This window comes from Acipenser ruthenus, chromosome 2, assembly GCF_902713425.1.
Source record: "Acipenser ruthenus chromosome 2, fAciRut3.2 maternal haplotype, whole genome shotgun sequence".
Taxonomy (NCBI): domain Eukaryota; kingdom Metazoa; phylum Chordata; class Actinopteri; order Acipenseriformes; family Acipenseridae; genus Acipenser; species Acipenser ruthenus.
The window spans coordinates 16,016,142-16,029,439 of record NC_081190.1 but is presented as its reverse complement, the minus strand read 5'-3'; the positions used below and the strand labels follow the sequence as shown (position 1 = coordinate 16,029,439).

The following is a 13,298-nucleotide window of genomic DNA, read 5'->3' as shown; positions in this document are numbered from 1 at the left end:
TGGGCGCAGGGAGATTTCCAGATTACAAGCACAGCCTATGGCCTTGATTACATACTGTATCTGTTTTTGATACTGAGATCAAAGATATATCAGGAAACTGCCAATTACAATTACATTAACCACCCCTTAAGAAAGTCATGTAAAACAAAAGTATACCCTCTCTTTTAAGAAATACCAGCTGCGTGCTATTGCACAACAGCAAAGAGCAGTCGTAAGCCGCTTTTTCAGGGAGCTTGATAGGAGTCATCTGGAGATATGGAATTTCAGTATGATTCTTAGGTTGCTTGGCAACAGCTAAAAAAGTGTGGGAGGGGTGAGTACATACTGCGCAGTGAGCTGCAGCAATTTCATGGCCTTGCCTAAAACATCTCGGAACAACCCCTTTAAAGTGATTATGCAGTCTGTTTAAAAAATAAATAAACAAATAAATGAACAACTTATAACAGCACATGTGCCCACAAATCTTCAACATGATGACTGATGTCTTACATTGCGGACATCCTAGTAGTTAACGGATAGAATGTGTACATTTTAATCTGTGTGCCAAAGGACACTTAAACAATTAGTACCACTGGAACAATATCATTTAAGTTTTAAAGTGAAAAATCTTCGTTTCCAAAAAAAGGGCCTCAAACCTGAAATAAGCAATCTAAGTAAACACTTCAAGATAAACTGGAAAGACCCTAAATGTGTTCTGTATGTTAAAGTAACCCTACAACCCAAGATCAACCTATTAGGGAACAGCAAGCTAGCATGGAAGAGCCACCAAATCAGTAATGTCCACCATCAAACCAGGAGCGCCCCCAGAAATCTTTCACATGGTACGCACAACTGAACCACACCAACATCCCTTCTCATACCCATAACGACTTCAGCTTCAACCAATCAGAGTGCTGCATTTGTGTTCTTTCCTGAGTTTCACAGCACCTACACTGTCACATTAGAAAACTACAATCAAATTGCATCAAGACTTAAACTAGGGGAAAAACTAGCTCACACATCTTTTACGCTGGTTCCATTTCTAATCATTTTACTCTCACAATCACTAATCATTACTCATCCCCTAAGCATGGGGTATAAACATAAACTTTTTTATGTTACATGTGACAAAACAGGCAGTTAAAAAAATAAAACACCAATAACAATAATAATAATATTAGGAATAAACTCTCGTGGCAAGATAAATGATGACACCGAAGGCGGAGTATTCATGTCACCAGAAGCCTGAGATACAATTACAGCTTTTTATCTTTTTATTGCACACTTTGGAGTACTTTATTTGTTATAATTAGTTGTAGCCATTTACAATAGCTTGAAAAAGTAGCACACATGACCATTTCCCTTCCCTTGCTTTTTTAATGCTTTTGTTTTGCCTCTACACTTTGTATTGTTGTTGTGAAGTCTGTTTGGTTACTGTAGTACTGTCATATTTGTGTCTTGTTAAATACACGTCTTTGCTTCCCAGTATACTGTAATGTTGTCGAGTTGCTGTAAATTTGCTATACAATTTTCTTCCAGTTACGCTTTTAGTAAATTTATATCACTCAACTCATTCTTTCTTGTGGCAGCATTTTCCTGATTTTCAACGAACATGTCTCTGTTTTCATCAGTAACATTTTAAAATTTGTGTGTTGTGGTGAAGTCAGTTAAGATGCCCATGTGACCTGTACATAATAAACCATATAATCTTACAGCTGTACACAATAGATTGTAAACTTCTGGAGTTCTAATATAATCTATAGGGCTGTAAACAGCTACTACTGATTATAATAATAATAATAATAATAATAATAATAATAATAATAATAATAATAATAATAATAATAACACAACTTGTCAATTATGTGTAAATGAGTAGGAAAATGTATTATTCATTTTAATATAAGACACTGATAAAATTTAAATACAAATGCAACTTTAAAAGTGTACTTACTGTGCTCAATTCTGGAAGAGCAGCAGAATTCAGATCATGCACTTGTACTGTACTAACATTCAATGATGCCAGTGTATTTGGCAGAAACAGACGGTTCGGTGCTTCTACTGATTTTTTTCCCTCTGATATTCTGGATCATCAGAAGAGAGATTTTGCTCTTTTTGAAGCTTCAACCAAACGTATCTGCTTCCATTTGCTCATTACTACCACTAAATAAACACCATCATTCTATAAGCTTAAAATGTCTGTTTCGCTTCAACCGATCGCACAAGCAAGTCGAAATTTTGCAAACCAAAGGTACATACAGCGTGTAACGTGCATACAGCTGCGGGTGCTAATGCATCACACGGCAGAACGTACGGCTGCGGGTGCTAATGTATCACACTGCAGAGCGTACGGCTGCGAGTGCTAATGCATCACACTGCAGAACGTACGGCTGCGGGTGCTAATGCATCACACTGCAGAACGTACGGCTATGGGTGCTAATGCATCACACTGCAGAACGTACGGCTGCGAGTGCTAATGCATCACACTGCAGAGCGTACGGCTGCGAGTGCTAATGCATCACACTGCAGAGCGTACGGCTGCAGGTGCTGATGCATTACACTGCAGAACGTACTGCTGTGGGTGCTAATGCATTACACTGCAGAACGTACGGCTGCGGGTGCTAATGCATCACACTGCAGAACGTACTGCTGCGGGTGCTAATGCATCACACTGCAGAGCGTACGGCTGCGGGTGCTAATGCATCACACTGCAGAACGTACGGCTGCGGGTGCTAATGCATCACACTGCAGAACGTACTGCTGCGGGTGCTAATGCATCACACTGCAGAACGTACGGCTGCGGGTGCTAATGCATCACACTGCAGAACGTACTGCTGCGGGTGCTAATGCATCACACTGCAGAACGTACGGCTGCGGGTGCTAATGCATCACACTGCAGAACGTACGGCTGCGGGTGCTAATGCATCACACTGCAGAGCGTACGGCTGCAGGTGCTGATGCATCACACTGCAGAAACCCTGTCAGATTGATGCTTTCTAGGGAATGTGTTGAATTTCCTCAGAAAAGGCCAAAACTGGAGACATGGAAAAAGTCATTCCATGCAAACTCAGTGAAGTACGATTTACATCAATCATCCAAGCACCATTGTATGTAAATAATACATGCTGAAGTATAAACAAAGCGCTCTGAAAACTAAACAATCATCCTTTGAACATCACTTAAATGATCTGCTTTTAAACTTGACTCTGAAATTTGGAATTTCAAATTATGCAATGTCCTTAAGCTTGTTAAACCGTGTTACATTCTCCTAGCAGCTGTAACTATGGTGGTAATGCAAGGTGTCTTTTCCACACCACAAGAATTAGATTGTGTAGATTTTCATGTGGATGTGCAGCCAAACTTTACATTGATCACCCCAGAAGAATCAACGAAAGCGTGACATTTACTATGGAGATCGTTACATGAAGGGTTTAATAGAAATTCTTGTGGGGTGGACTACACCCAGCACGGTATGAGTTAACATGAATAAAATGTTATAAAAGTGTGAGACACAGATCAGCAGAACAACAGCAGCACAGCTCCGGTACCTTGCACTCTCCGTTAATGCAGATGTCCAGTGAGTCAGCATGGCAGCGTGTTCCATCAATGACAGCAGGGGCGCGTTCTGTGTAGAAATTATACCCTTCAGCTAAGCAGTTTAATGCGCAGGGTTTAACTCCACCTGTAGTTAGAACAGAAAAGAATGAGACAAAGAGACAGGATACGTGACACACCCCTTATCTCAGCTATGCATTGCATAGCATCAGTAACCAGAAAATAACTACTTTAAGCCAAATGGTTTATGTATTGAACAAAACAGACTACATTTGATTTCCAGCATGTGCAACTACGGAGCTGCCTTTCTATCATCGGAACATAAGAAAAGTTACGAATGAGAGGAGGTCCATCAATGCTCATTCGGTTCCTAGTAGCTGACTGATCCCAGAACTTGGATCCCAATGATTCAGCCACACGATACATGGAAAGTACATGAACAATTTGGCATGCTGTGTATAAGGTCTTAACCAGTTATTTGTCAGTTAATTGACTGTAAAACAAGTAAAGATTTGTCAGAGTTTTAAAGGGGCATCACAGTAAGTGCCTGACTTGCATCTGTATCCCAGACTGCAAATACGCGTAAAAGACAAGTGCTCATCAGTCTGCATGCAGTCGGAAGTGACTGATGTGACTGAACAGTTGCAGAGCTGTATTGCACAAGCAGTTACTAAGGATCTGGCCACTCCCTACTTAAAATAGAGTTTTTTCCTCATACATGAATCCATTCAATTAATTAAAATGAACTATAGACATTTTAATTGATTAATGTCCCTGACCACATTCCGGCGCCTCCTTAAGACTCACCTCTTCAAACAGCACCTGTAGAACTCCTCTGTTTGTATCCTGGGACACTATCACCCATCATTTAAATGTGCTTTATTTTGCTCTTATCTGCCCCCTATTTTACTGCATTTAATCCTGTACTTCAGAATACTGTAATCTGCCAAGTGTTTAACCTGTAGTATTTTGTATTTAATCATATCCTGATGTAACTATCACTATTATCTGCTGTATTATTGAATTGTGGTTTGTCACACTTGAACAAAAGTTATTGTATTTCTTGCTCTTATTGTATTACTTGTATTGTAACACTTGAAATGTATTTGCTTACGATTGTAAGTCGCCCTGGATAAGGGCGTCTGCTAAGAAATAAATAATAATAAAATAATAATAACTGATAGTTACTATCGATGGTTGAGGTGAGTACTGTTTAACTTCTGCTACAGAAACCTGCAAGCTGCAATGTAATAGTAACAGCTAAGCCATTTAAGCTAAGTAAGCATGTTATCAGAAGCCAGTGCAGCTGAATGTTAGCATCATATCTATCTTGCACTTCCAAGCTCCTCTACCATTCTATTTCACTGATTTCAGATTTGTGGCAGATTAACAATGACTCATTTGTTCGGCTGTATTTTTAAATGTGAATGTTAAAAGCTTAAATGGTTTAAATCAATAAACCCAAATGCTTCAGTAATATAATGTACATTATATCTTATTGTGGGTTTTGATCAGTGAACATGTGTGCATCTGTTGACGTGTAAATTGAAGGATTCAATTTTCCACAAAAAACATGTGTGCTTGTTTATTGCTATGTACTGCTTTCTTGGTCTTGAGGGTATATGCTGATTGCTTCATTTGAATGGCAAAGACACACTGAGAGATGTAGCATGCAAAATAAAGCTGTGGTTTAGTGAAAACAGCTGCACAGAAAACAGTTGTCAAATTCATAGACATTTTATATTATTACCCTGAAGAGACTGGAACGCTACATCACTGTCGTTATTCCACGAGTGAGGGTGGCTGAGTAACCCAGGAGTCCTTGTCAATGTGTGTCAATAATAATTCTATTAGCAGCCAAAGGCTATCATCCCAGGTAGACAGCCTCCTCAAGTTAGTACTCAGGGTGAACATTTAAAATGTATGCAGTAGTGCAGTTCTGATATGGTCTGACACAGAGATAAAACCTTACAGAACAATCATACAGCATGTATCTGTTTACTCTAGTCAGTATTTGCATCCTACTTTTTGAATGGGGGAATTGCTCTTTCTCCAAAGGATCACAGAATAACAAACCAAACTGTAATACATACACTGTGAATACATGCCCTAATATGCTGCTTTGTTTTGGAACTCTTGACAGGTACAATATATTCACAAAGGTTTTTTTTTTTTTTTTTTCAACTAAGCAATCTGCGTTCAATTTGCTTGAAATAAATAAATAAATAAATTGAATAAAGTTCATAAGGCTTATTTTATTTATGGGCACAGGTCCTTTGTCTTTTATTACTTATTATTTAGGCAGTTCAAATGAAAAATCACATTTTCCAAGGTGTCCAAAAACTATAGTCTTGGCACAATTTGTACTGGAACTCAATCAAAACATTCTCTGCTGATCTTGATGTTTTTTATTTTTGTTTTGCTACACATCACTGTGCCCTATTTTTTTTCAGCATTTTCCCAATTATGTACTCAATCAGCTCTGGGAGAGGTGGAAAAGTCCACCGTGCCACATAAGTACATAATGGATATCTTTTGTTATCAATTAATATCTCCTCAGTTGGCTTTCCCTGGGCAACTAATCAGTAAAGGCAAACTGCACGTGGAAGATATTAGAGATCAGAGGACATGATAATCCTGATACCTGCTGTAAAACCTGCATAACACATGCCCTGATGAAACATTCCACCCAGTTCCACCCAGTTCCTCCCTAGGGCCTTTTCACAGGACAGAGCTTTCCAAATAGCTTTACTCTATAAACTAAACATTTCATGAGTACAAAAAAGCAGAACAGTGGTGCAGAAGATGGTCAAACATTTTACTCCTAGGAATTTTAAGAATGTTCAATGCATCAAAGGGACTGGCTAGCTGTTTATACAGGCAGGGTATACAATATCCAGTGCAGCAGATAGACTGTCCTTTTTAAGAAGGGTATAGACTTACCAAAGGTTGGACAAAGTCAAAGTGAATCACACACAACAGTAGTAATGCATTCGCGCCGAGTGCGACAACTGTTCGCTATACGTGATATAGGCGCTGCAGTACATAAAACACCCCTTAAAAAGGCACACTGTTCTGCATCTTTACTCAAACTCACCTCCAGTGTATGGCTTCCAGTTGTAATACTTCCCCCGAAATGGCAGGATGTCAAAGTCTGCACACTGCTTTTCTCGAAAATCACGGGCGCCCACGGCACAGGCCTGCAATGAATAAAAGGAAAACATTTCGTGTCACATATTTACATCCCTGCACAAGGTTATACATTTAAGAAGGTAAGAAACTTCACAAGTCCAAACATTGCCTTACAAGCTTCTTTAGTTTACTCAGATATAAGCTGCTTGTTGAGGTTATGGTTGAAGGGAGGAGAAAATAGGCTTTCCTGCCCCCCTCAAGTATCTCCTGGCAATGCCAATATATCATACACGAAAGGGTGCATTTTTAGAAGCTTTATTCAAACTCACATGAAATAATATTTAAAGAAAAACACCTGTTTTAAAAAAAATCATGTTTTACATAGCTATCCGTAGCCATTTTAAAATAAAGATAGGAAATTGAAATATAGTGCATACAGCACACACTGGGCAGAAAAAAAAAAACTATGAAGAAAATAATTAAGAACATAAGAATATTTGAGGAGGCCATTCAACCCATCTAAGGTCATCCCGTTCCTAGTAGCTGATTGTCAAGTTAATGGATCCAAGTTATTCTCCCTCAACAACAAGACTAGGTAACCCATTCCATACCCTCATCACTCTGTGTGAAGAAGTGTCTCATTCCCTCTGTCCTAAATCTATCTCCATTTAGTTTCCAGCTGAGTCATCTGGTCCTGGTTTCTGTACTGTGCTTAAAGTAATGATTTGTGTTAACCATGTCAACTCCTTTTAAGATTCGAAAGACTTAAATCATGACCAACTCCTATATTGCCACGTTTCTGCCCAGTTCTGTATGCAGTCTAAATCGTTTTGGATTTCCTGGGTGGCTGAAAGCATGTCAGCCACTCCCCAAAGCTTTGCGTTGTCTACAAGTTTAACGTTTGCATATTATCCCTCTCTTGGGTATATGCCATCCAGACCAAGGGATTTGTTAGTCTTGCGAGGCCCCAGTCATCTTATTATTATTATTATTATTATTATTATTATTATTTATTTCTTAGCAGACGCCCTTATCCAGGGCGACTTACAGTCGTAAACAAAAACACATTTTTACTTTGGTTTGATTTATACTAAATGAGTAGGATTGTTTGAGGACTATCTGTGTCAGGGGGCACGTTGTTGACGTCTTCACTGATGAAAACTTGTACAAACGCTCAGTAGATCTCCCTCTTCTTCCTTATGCTTTGCCTGATGGATCGATTAAACCATTTTGGCAACTGTTTGTTTAGTTTGGACACAGACTCAGTTTTGAATGTAGCTTGTATTGTAAACAGCACACATTGCTTGCAGCCAGCTGTTTTATAAACTTTTTGATGATCTGGGTTCTTTCTGTTGTTAAATTGCTTTCAATTACAAAGTGGCATTTAGCACAACAAAGGCAATTCTAGTAAGAGGTAATAATACCAGTAGGAGTCATGGTGTAGGCAGTGAAAGAAAATTAAAGTGGTCAGAGTACAATTCAAGGGAGGGTTAGCTTATTGTTGAAAAAAAGAAAGCAAATGAGAATTGACCTTTCTTAAACAGCAGTTGTTGAAGAAACATGGGAGGGAGGGGAAGGGGGGGGGGGGTTAAAGTTCTTGAAGAAAAATAAATGCTGACATTTTACAGAAACGCTCAAAGTGTTTGTGAGCCACACACTGGCAGCTTCCTCATCATACAAGACTCATCAGTTGATAAACCTGAACAAGGATGTGATCATATTCCAAAAGACTAGGTCTGTAATAACAAAAACAAATTCTTCCAATAATATGGCAATATTTAAAGATAATCTTTCATTGCCCGGGTTCTTTTTAAGCAAATCTTTCTGTTTTTGGAACTATTAACACATGCATTAGGAGAGACTTCTTGTTCAGTCTTTGATCATTTGTGGTTAGACGACAAACATGTGGAGTTTGGAAGATGTTGTTATTTTGTATAAGGTTTCTCAAACAGTTTACTTTAATTTGGATGAACGACTCTCCTTTCTGAAGTCAATGTCCCGTTTACTCAGTCACAGGTCATGGATTCAGACCTGTGGGAGTACTGTTCTTATCACCAATTCATTTGTCACCATGATAATTACCAGGAAATGCATAGTGACCATATGGTTTTAACCCTAAACACCCAAAAGCTATAGCTACAGGCATTAAAGAACCAGGAATTTTGTACTGCTCAGTGGTCTGATGAAGACTATCATTGTTTTAGTTTGTGGTTCTCAGAAAGTTAAAGAGAGAGCCTGTGGGCCAGGAGGGGCCTGATTCAACCCAGAAATACAAAATGTTGATAACGATGGCATATTGTGGAAAGGTCCTGGCCAAATTATGTGATGTGCGGACAGAGCAATAAATGAGTGTGCTCTTTAAAGGGCTACTCTAAGTCAATGCTTTCAAATAAATGAATGGACATAAAGAAGCTGCTGTTTACGTGACCCAAAGACTAAAAGAGGTCTATTCAGTTGGTATAAACAGAGGCAGATCTGAATACCGCCATTGTTTAAATCATTAAACGGGACCCTCCTCTGGAATATCTGCAAACGATACACTGAACAGACATACGTACACTGGTAAATGTTTGTATATTTCACACATCTTCTGTACAATTGTACTATGGTTTTATAGTTTATAGTCAATAATCATACCAGTGCATACATGGTAATGTCAAAGCATGAACAATATGATTTATTTAAATAAAGATGGTCTTTTGACATCTCCTGCCCAAATTCAAAATATTTGTTCTCTTTATTCTTGGTATAACCTGGAAAACAAAACAAATAAAAATCATACCACCAATCGATGCCGATATACAGCAGAGTTGAGGCAAGTTTAAATAAGTGTTATCCTGCCTTGTGGTTTTTCTGCAGCAATGGCACATAGCGTTTTCAAATGCCTAATGGTTATGCATGCATTTTTCCTTCACATTACCTATCCTGCCCTAGAATCTGTTGGAGTGAAACATGTGAACCAGGCTGTGGAAAGCTGCAAGGCTGGAAGCTTTTGACTCACATCGGTATTACAGGAGCGGTAACGTTTCCTTTCCCCAAGACAGTACTTTCCTCCACCAGAAGGCCTGAAACAAATTATAATAAAAAAAAAAAGATTAATGAGGTACTTTCTCCTTTTGGTCAGCACCCCCTGTCTGACTTTTAAAAAAAAGTGAATCAAAGTAAAATCCACACACCCTTTTAATCAACACTGGCGGGCATCTGCACTGCATTTGGGGCAGTTACCTTGTAACCAAGTTCCCCGCAGGTAACCCGCATATGCTGGCTGTGTAAACAGCAGCTCATCGTGACAACATTTGTCTCTTCTGTTGCAGAACCCGTTCTCTTACAGAGAGAAGGGAGTTTGTAGCATGGCCAGGTTAGAGATGAATTATTGTGTTTACTGGGATTGGATGTTAAATAAATGGCTTCCACAGTTTACCATTCAGAAACCATTCTCAGCCATTTATTATTTTGCTTTTGTGAGAAGCATAATATGACCTGAAAACTCCATGGGTAGAATTCCTGTTGCTTATCTGGAAAACATCTCCCAATTAGTTGATGGCTGCCTGTTGTTTGAATCAGAGGAATGCGCCCCTTGTTAGCAATGCAGCTTGTGGTCCAGCCCAAGCTCCCCCAGTGACCGTCCAGCAGCCTTGCCAGCTTAGCTTTCAGGTCAACTGCTTTTCCAAAGTTTTCCCCAGTCAAATTCATTCAGCCAAGAAGGCTGCTGCATTTGATTAGATAATTAATGATATCTGGCAAAATGCAAATATAATTTCAGTGCTTTTTTTGTCTTTTCTTTCTTTTACAGTCATAGATTAAAAAAACAAGGAAAAATAGAGATTTAAATCTTGTTTCCTTAGAGGCAGGGAACAAGACAACAACACATATTCAGTTAAATTAAATATTTATTTTTTCTAAAACATGTCTTTGCGTTTTATCAGTGTCCAACATAATAGTCTGATTCATCTCTCCCACATTTTAATCTACACCCTTTCTTAAACTAAGAATCACCTTTATTCATCGTAGCATCATAGTAGCATTTCTACCTCGCAATGTAAACCACTGTACCAGTGTATGAATTTAACTTAGAGAGCATATTTCCACATTCTATGTTGCATTGTCAGCAATAATGATAAGAAATCTACTGAAGTATTAACTATGGAGACCAAACAAAGCTTTTGGAGCGGTTTACATGCTTAGACATGGAAACACAGTATAAATGCAAACACTGGGTTAAATTAGATGAAGAAGTGGAGAATCTGGGAAATTAAAGGGAGATTCAAAAATAAGATTTGTGTTAAGCATTTACCATCAAGATATAATAAATTAGTCAGGCTTTGTTGCCTGTTGTTGCAGTAATGATACGTAATGTGGGTATTTCTAAATGTGATGCTGGTGTGCCTGTTGCCTAGTTATCAGCCGCAGCACTGTATACACCTCATATTCAGGAGAACTGCGTGGAATAATAAATAAATAGCAAATGAATTATCCACTTTAGTGCAGCACTGCATCCTAATCAATAATGACAGTTTGAGAGAGGTGACAAGGACAAGAGCTATGATTCCGAACCAATTTCAATCAATTGTCAGTGATGTCAGTGAGAACTTATACAGCAAGTATGTTAATGTTTTAGAACTGCTTCTGCAACTACCCAAAAAATCAAACAGCCACGCTCTCACACTCAGCATCACCACTGGAATTGAGAAACTAAAACCATGGTGCTTATTCAGGTGCCAGGACTGAAATAAGTTCTTAATTGTACCTCTGTGGCCAGTGACTGCTGTGTGTGGTTCATATGCTGTAAAAATACTGAGATGTGTAGCACCAAAATTCTCATGTTTGTATGAGATACCCAATATCATGACCGATGATATCGGTCATGGTCCCTTTTTTATGTTTACATTGTGGGAGGAATTTCCACTGCACTGATTTGTACCTTCATGTTTTTAAAGCTATTATTTTACACAGGTGTTACACATTACCCTGTTTCCTCTACTGTCTGACAGCAGGAGTGTGAAGAGAGATATTTCTGATAATATCTTGACTGTGAAATCTAAACTTACACTTTGTTTAAGTGGCTCGAGCAAAAGGGTCCTGAAGTTAAGCAGAGAATCTCCAGTACTTTAGATTATAGAAAAGTGTATTTGGGCAACCCATTTTAAACCAGGTTCTAAACACTTGACCATGTCTTCTTGTATAAATGGTGCAACAAAATCCCATTCTGTATTTATATTGGTTTATAAAGAGTCGCTTTTTTCTAACAAAAAAGGTTCTTGGAAAGTACCAACTGACACAGTACAAATATATTTCCCTGAAAACATGAAAACAATATTGTTCCCAAATGTGTCATTTGTTGCTCTGGCTTACTTTAGCTACTTACGCTGGGCTGTCACAGTGTCTGACAGAGGAGGAGACGCCTCCCCCGCAAGTCCGGCTGCACTCGCCCCAGATTGACCACGGTCCCCAGCCACCGTCCAAACTCTGAGGCCAAGTGCCAAAAGGAACACAGTCTCCCTGATAGCACCACTGGGCGAGAGGGGGAGGAAAGGAACAAATACACAATTAGCTCTTCAGCTGATAGAGTAACCAGTCCACCAGCAATTACAGAGGATCTTCCTTTCACCGTTCCAGTGTAAGTGGCTTAAAAAAACGCAGTGTAAGTGGCTTAAAAAAAAAAAAAAAAAACTTTTGTCAAAGATTTTTGTTCTGAATGTAATAAAACCCTCAACATAGGAAACCATACTTTTGTATCTTGAAAGAGTATTTACTTATATCCCTCACGATCAAGGATTATTATAGCAGTGACGCTAAGGCTTGCTGTTTATTTGGGGTAAAATGGGGGAAGTGGCTAGGATACAAAAAAGGATTTGCCACTATTAAAATAGTAAGGACTTACATTGATGGGGGTAAGAGCTGGTGGGAGAACTATACATTTTTAGTCGCACAAGAACATTTACATTTTAACTGGAAATGGTGGGTTTGTGATCAAAAACAAAAACACACCATCTCTGAAGAAATGTACACATGTTATTGTCAGTGATTTAAACAATGTGGTTCATTTTAAATGGATAACACTACTAATGGAAACTGACTCAAAGAATCAAAGAAAAAAACTGTATCTATCAACAGTAAAGCCAGTATCTCAAAGTGTGTGGTCTGCATTGACATGACCTGGTTAAAAGAGGTTTAAACACTGGTAATGGAACTTAACTGTGAAATGTATAGAATAGTGTGTACCAAATATTAAGACAGTTCTCCAAAACCCATAAACTTATGTCACATGACCTCAGTATGACAGCTATGTTAGGTCAGGGGTCACCCACATATTTAGCACGCAGTGTTTATATAATCATGTAAATATGAAGTCACTACCTCAAATTAATAGGAGGCTTTGACACTAGCGGCAGCAGCATTGTAAAATTATTGGCACAAAAGGGTTTATTTTACTTGAACAATAGCCAGTATCGAATTGACCTAGTGAATCATAACATACAGTTGTTTTCCGAGTCTGAAGCCAATATTTCAAAGAGGTAGGTCTTTATCATCCAGAAACCAAAATATCACAAGCCCATAATAAGTCTGCCATCTTAGGTCACAGGTCAAAGTAAACGGTGCCATAAGATTTTCTCCCAAGGTTTTTTCATGTG

At 38.7% G+C, this 13,298-nt stretch overlaps 1 protein-coding gene across 2 annotated transcripts in view; it reads right to left on the bottom strand.

Moving 5' to 3' along the window:
- Window positions 1-13,298, bottom strand: part of LOC117403783 (A disintegrin and metalloproteinase with thrombospondin motifs 6) — an 82,230-nt gene that overhangs the window by 17,219 nt on the left and 51,713 nt on the right. For both annotated transcript variants that reach the window (XM_059006613.1, XM_059006618.1), the window contains 4 exons: window positions 12,032-12,177; window positions 9,668-9,731; window positions 6,632-6,734; window positions 3,528-3,661 (listed from right to left, as the gene is read on the bottom strand). In XM_059006613.1, the coding sequence (XP_058862596.1) occupies window positions 3,528-3,661; window positions 6,632-6,734; window positions 9,668-9,731; window positions 12,032-12,177 (447 nt within the window). The remainder of the gene's footprint in view (window positions 1-3,527; window positions 3,662-6,631; window positions 6,735-9,667; window positions 9,732-12,031; window positions 12,178-13,298) is intronic.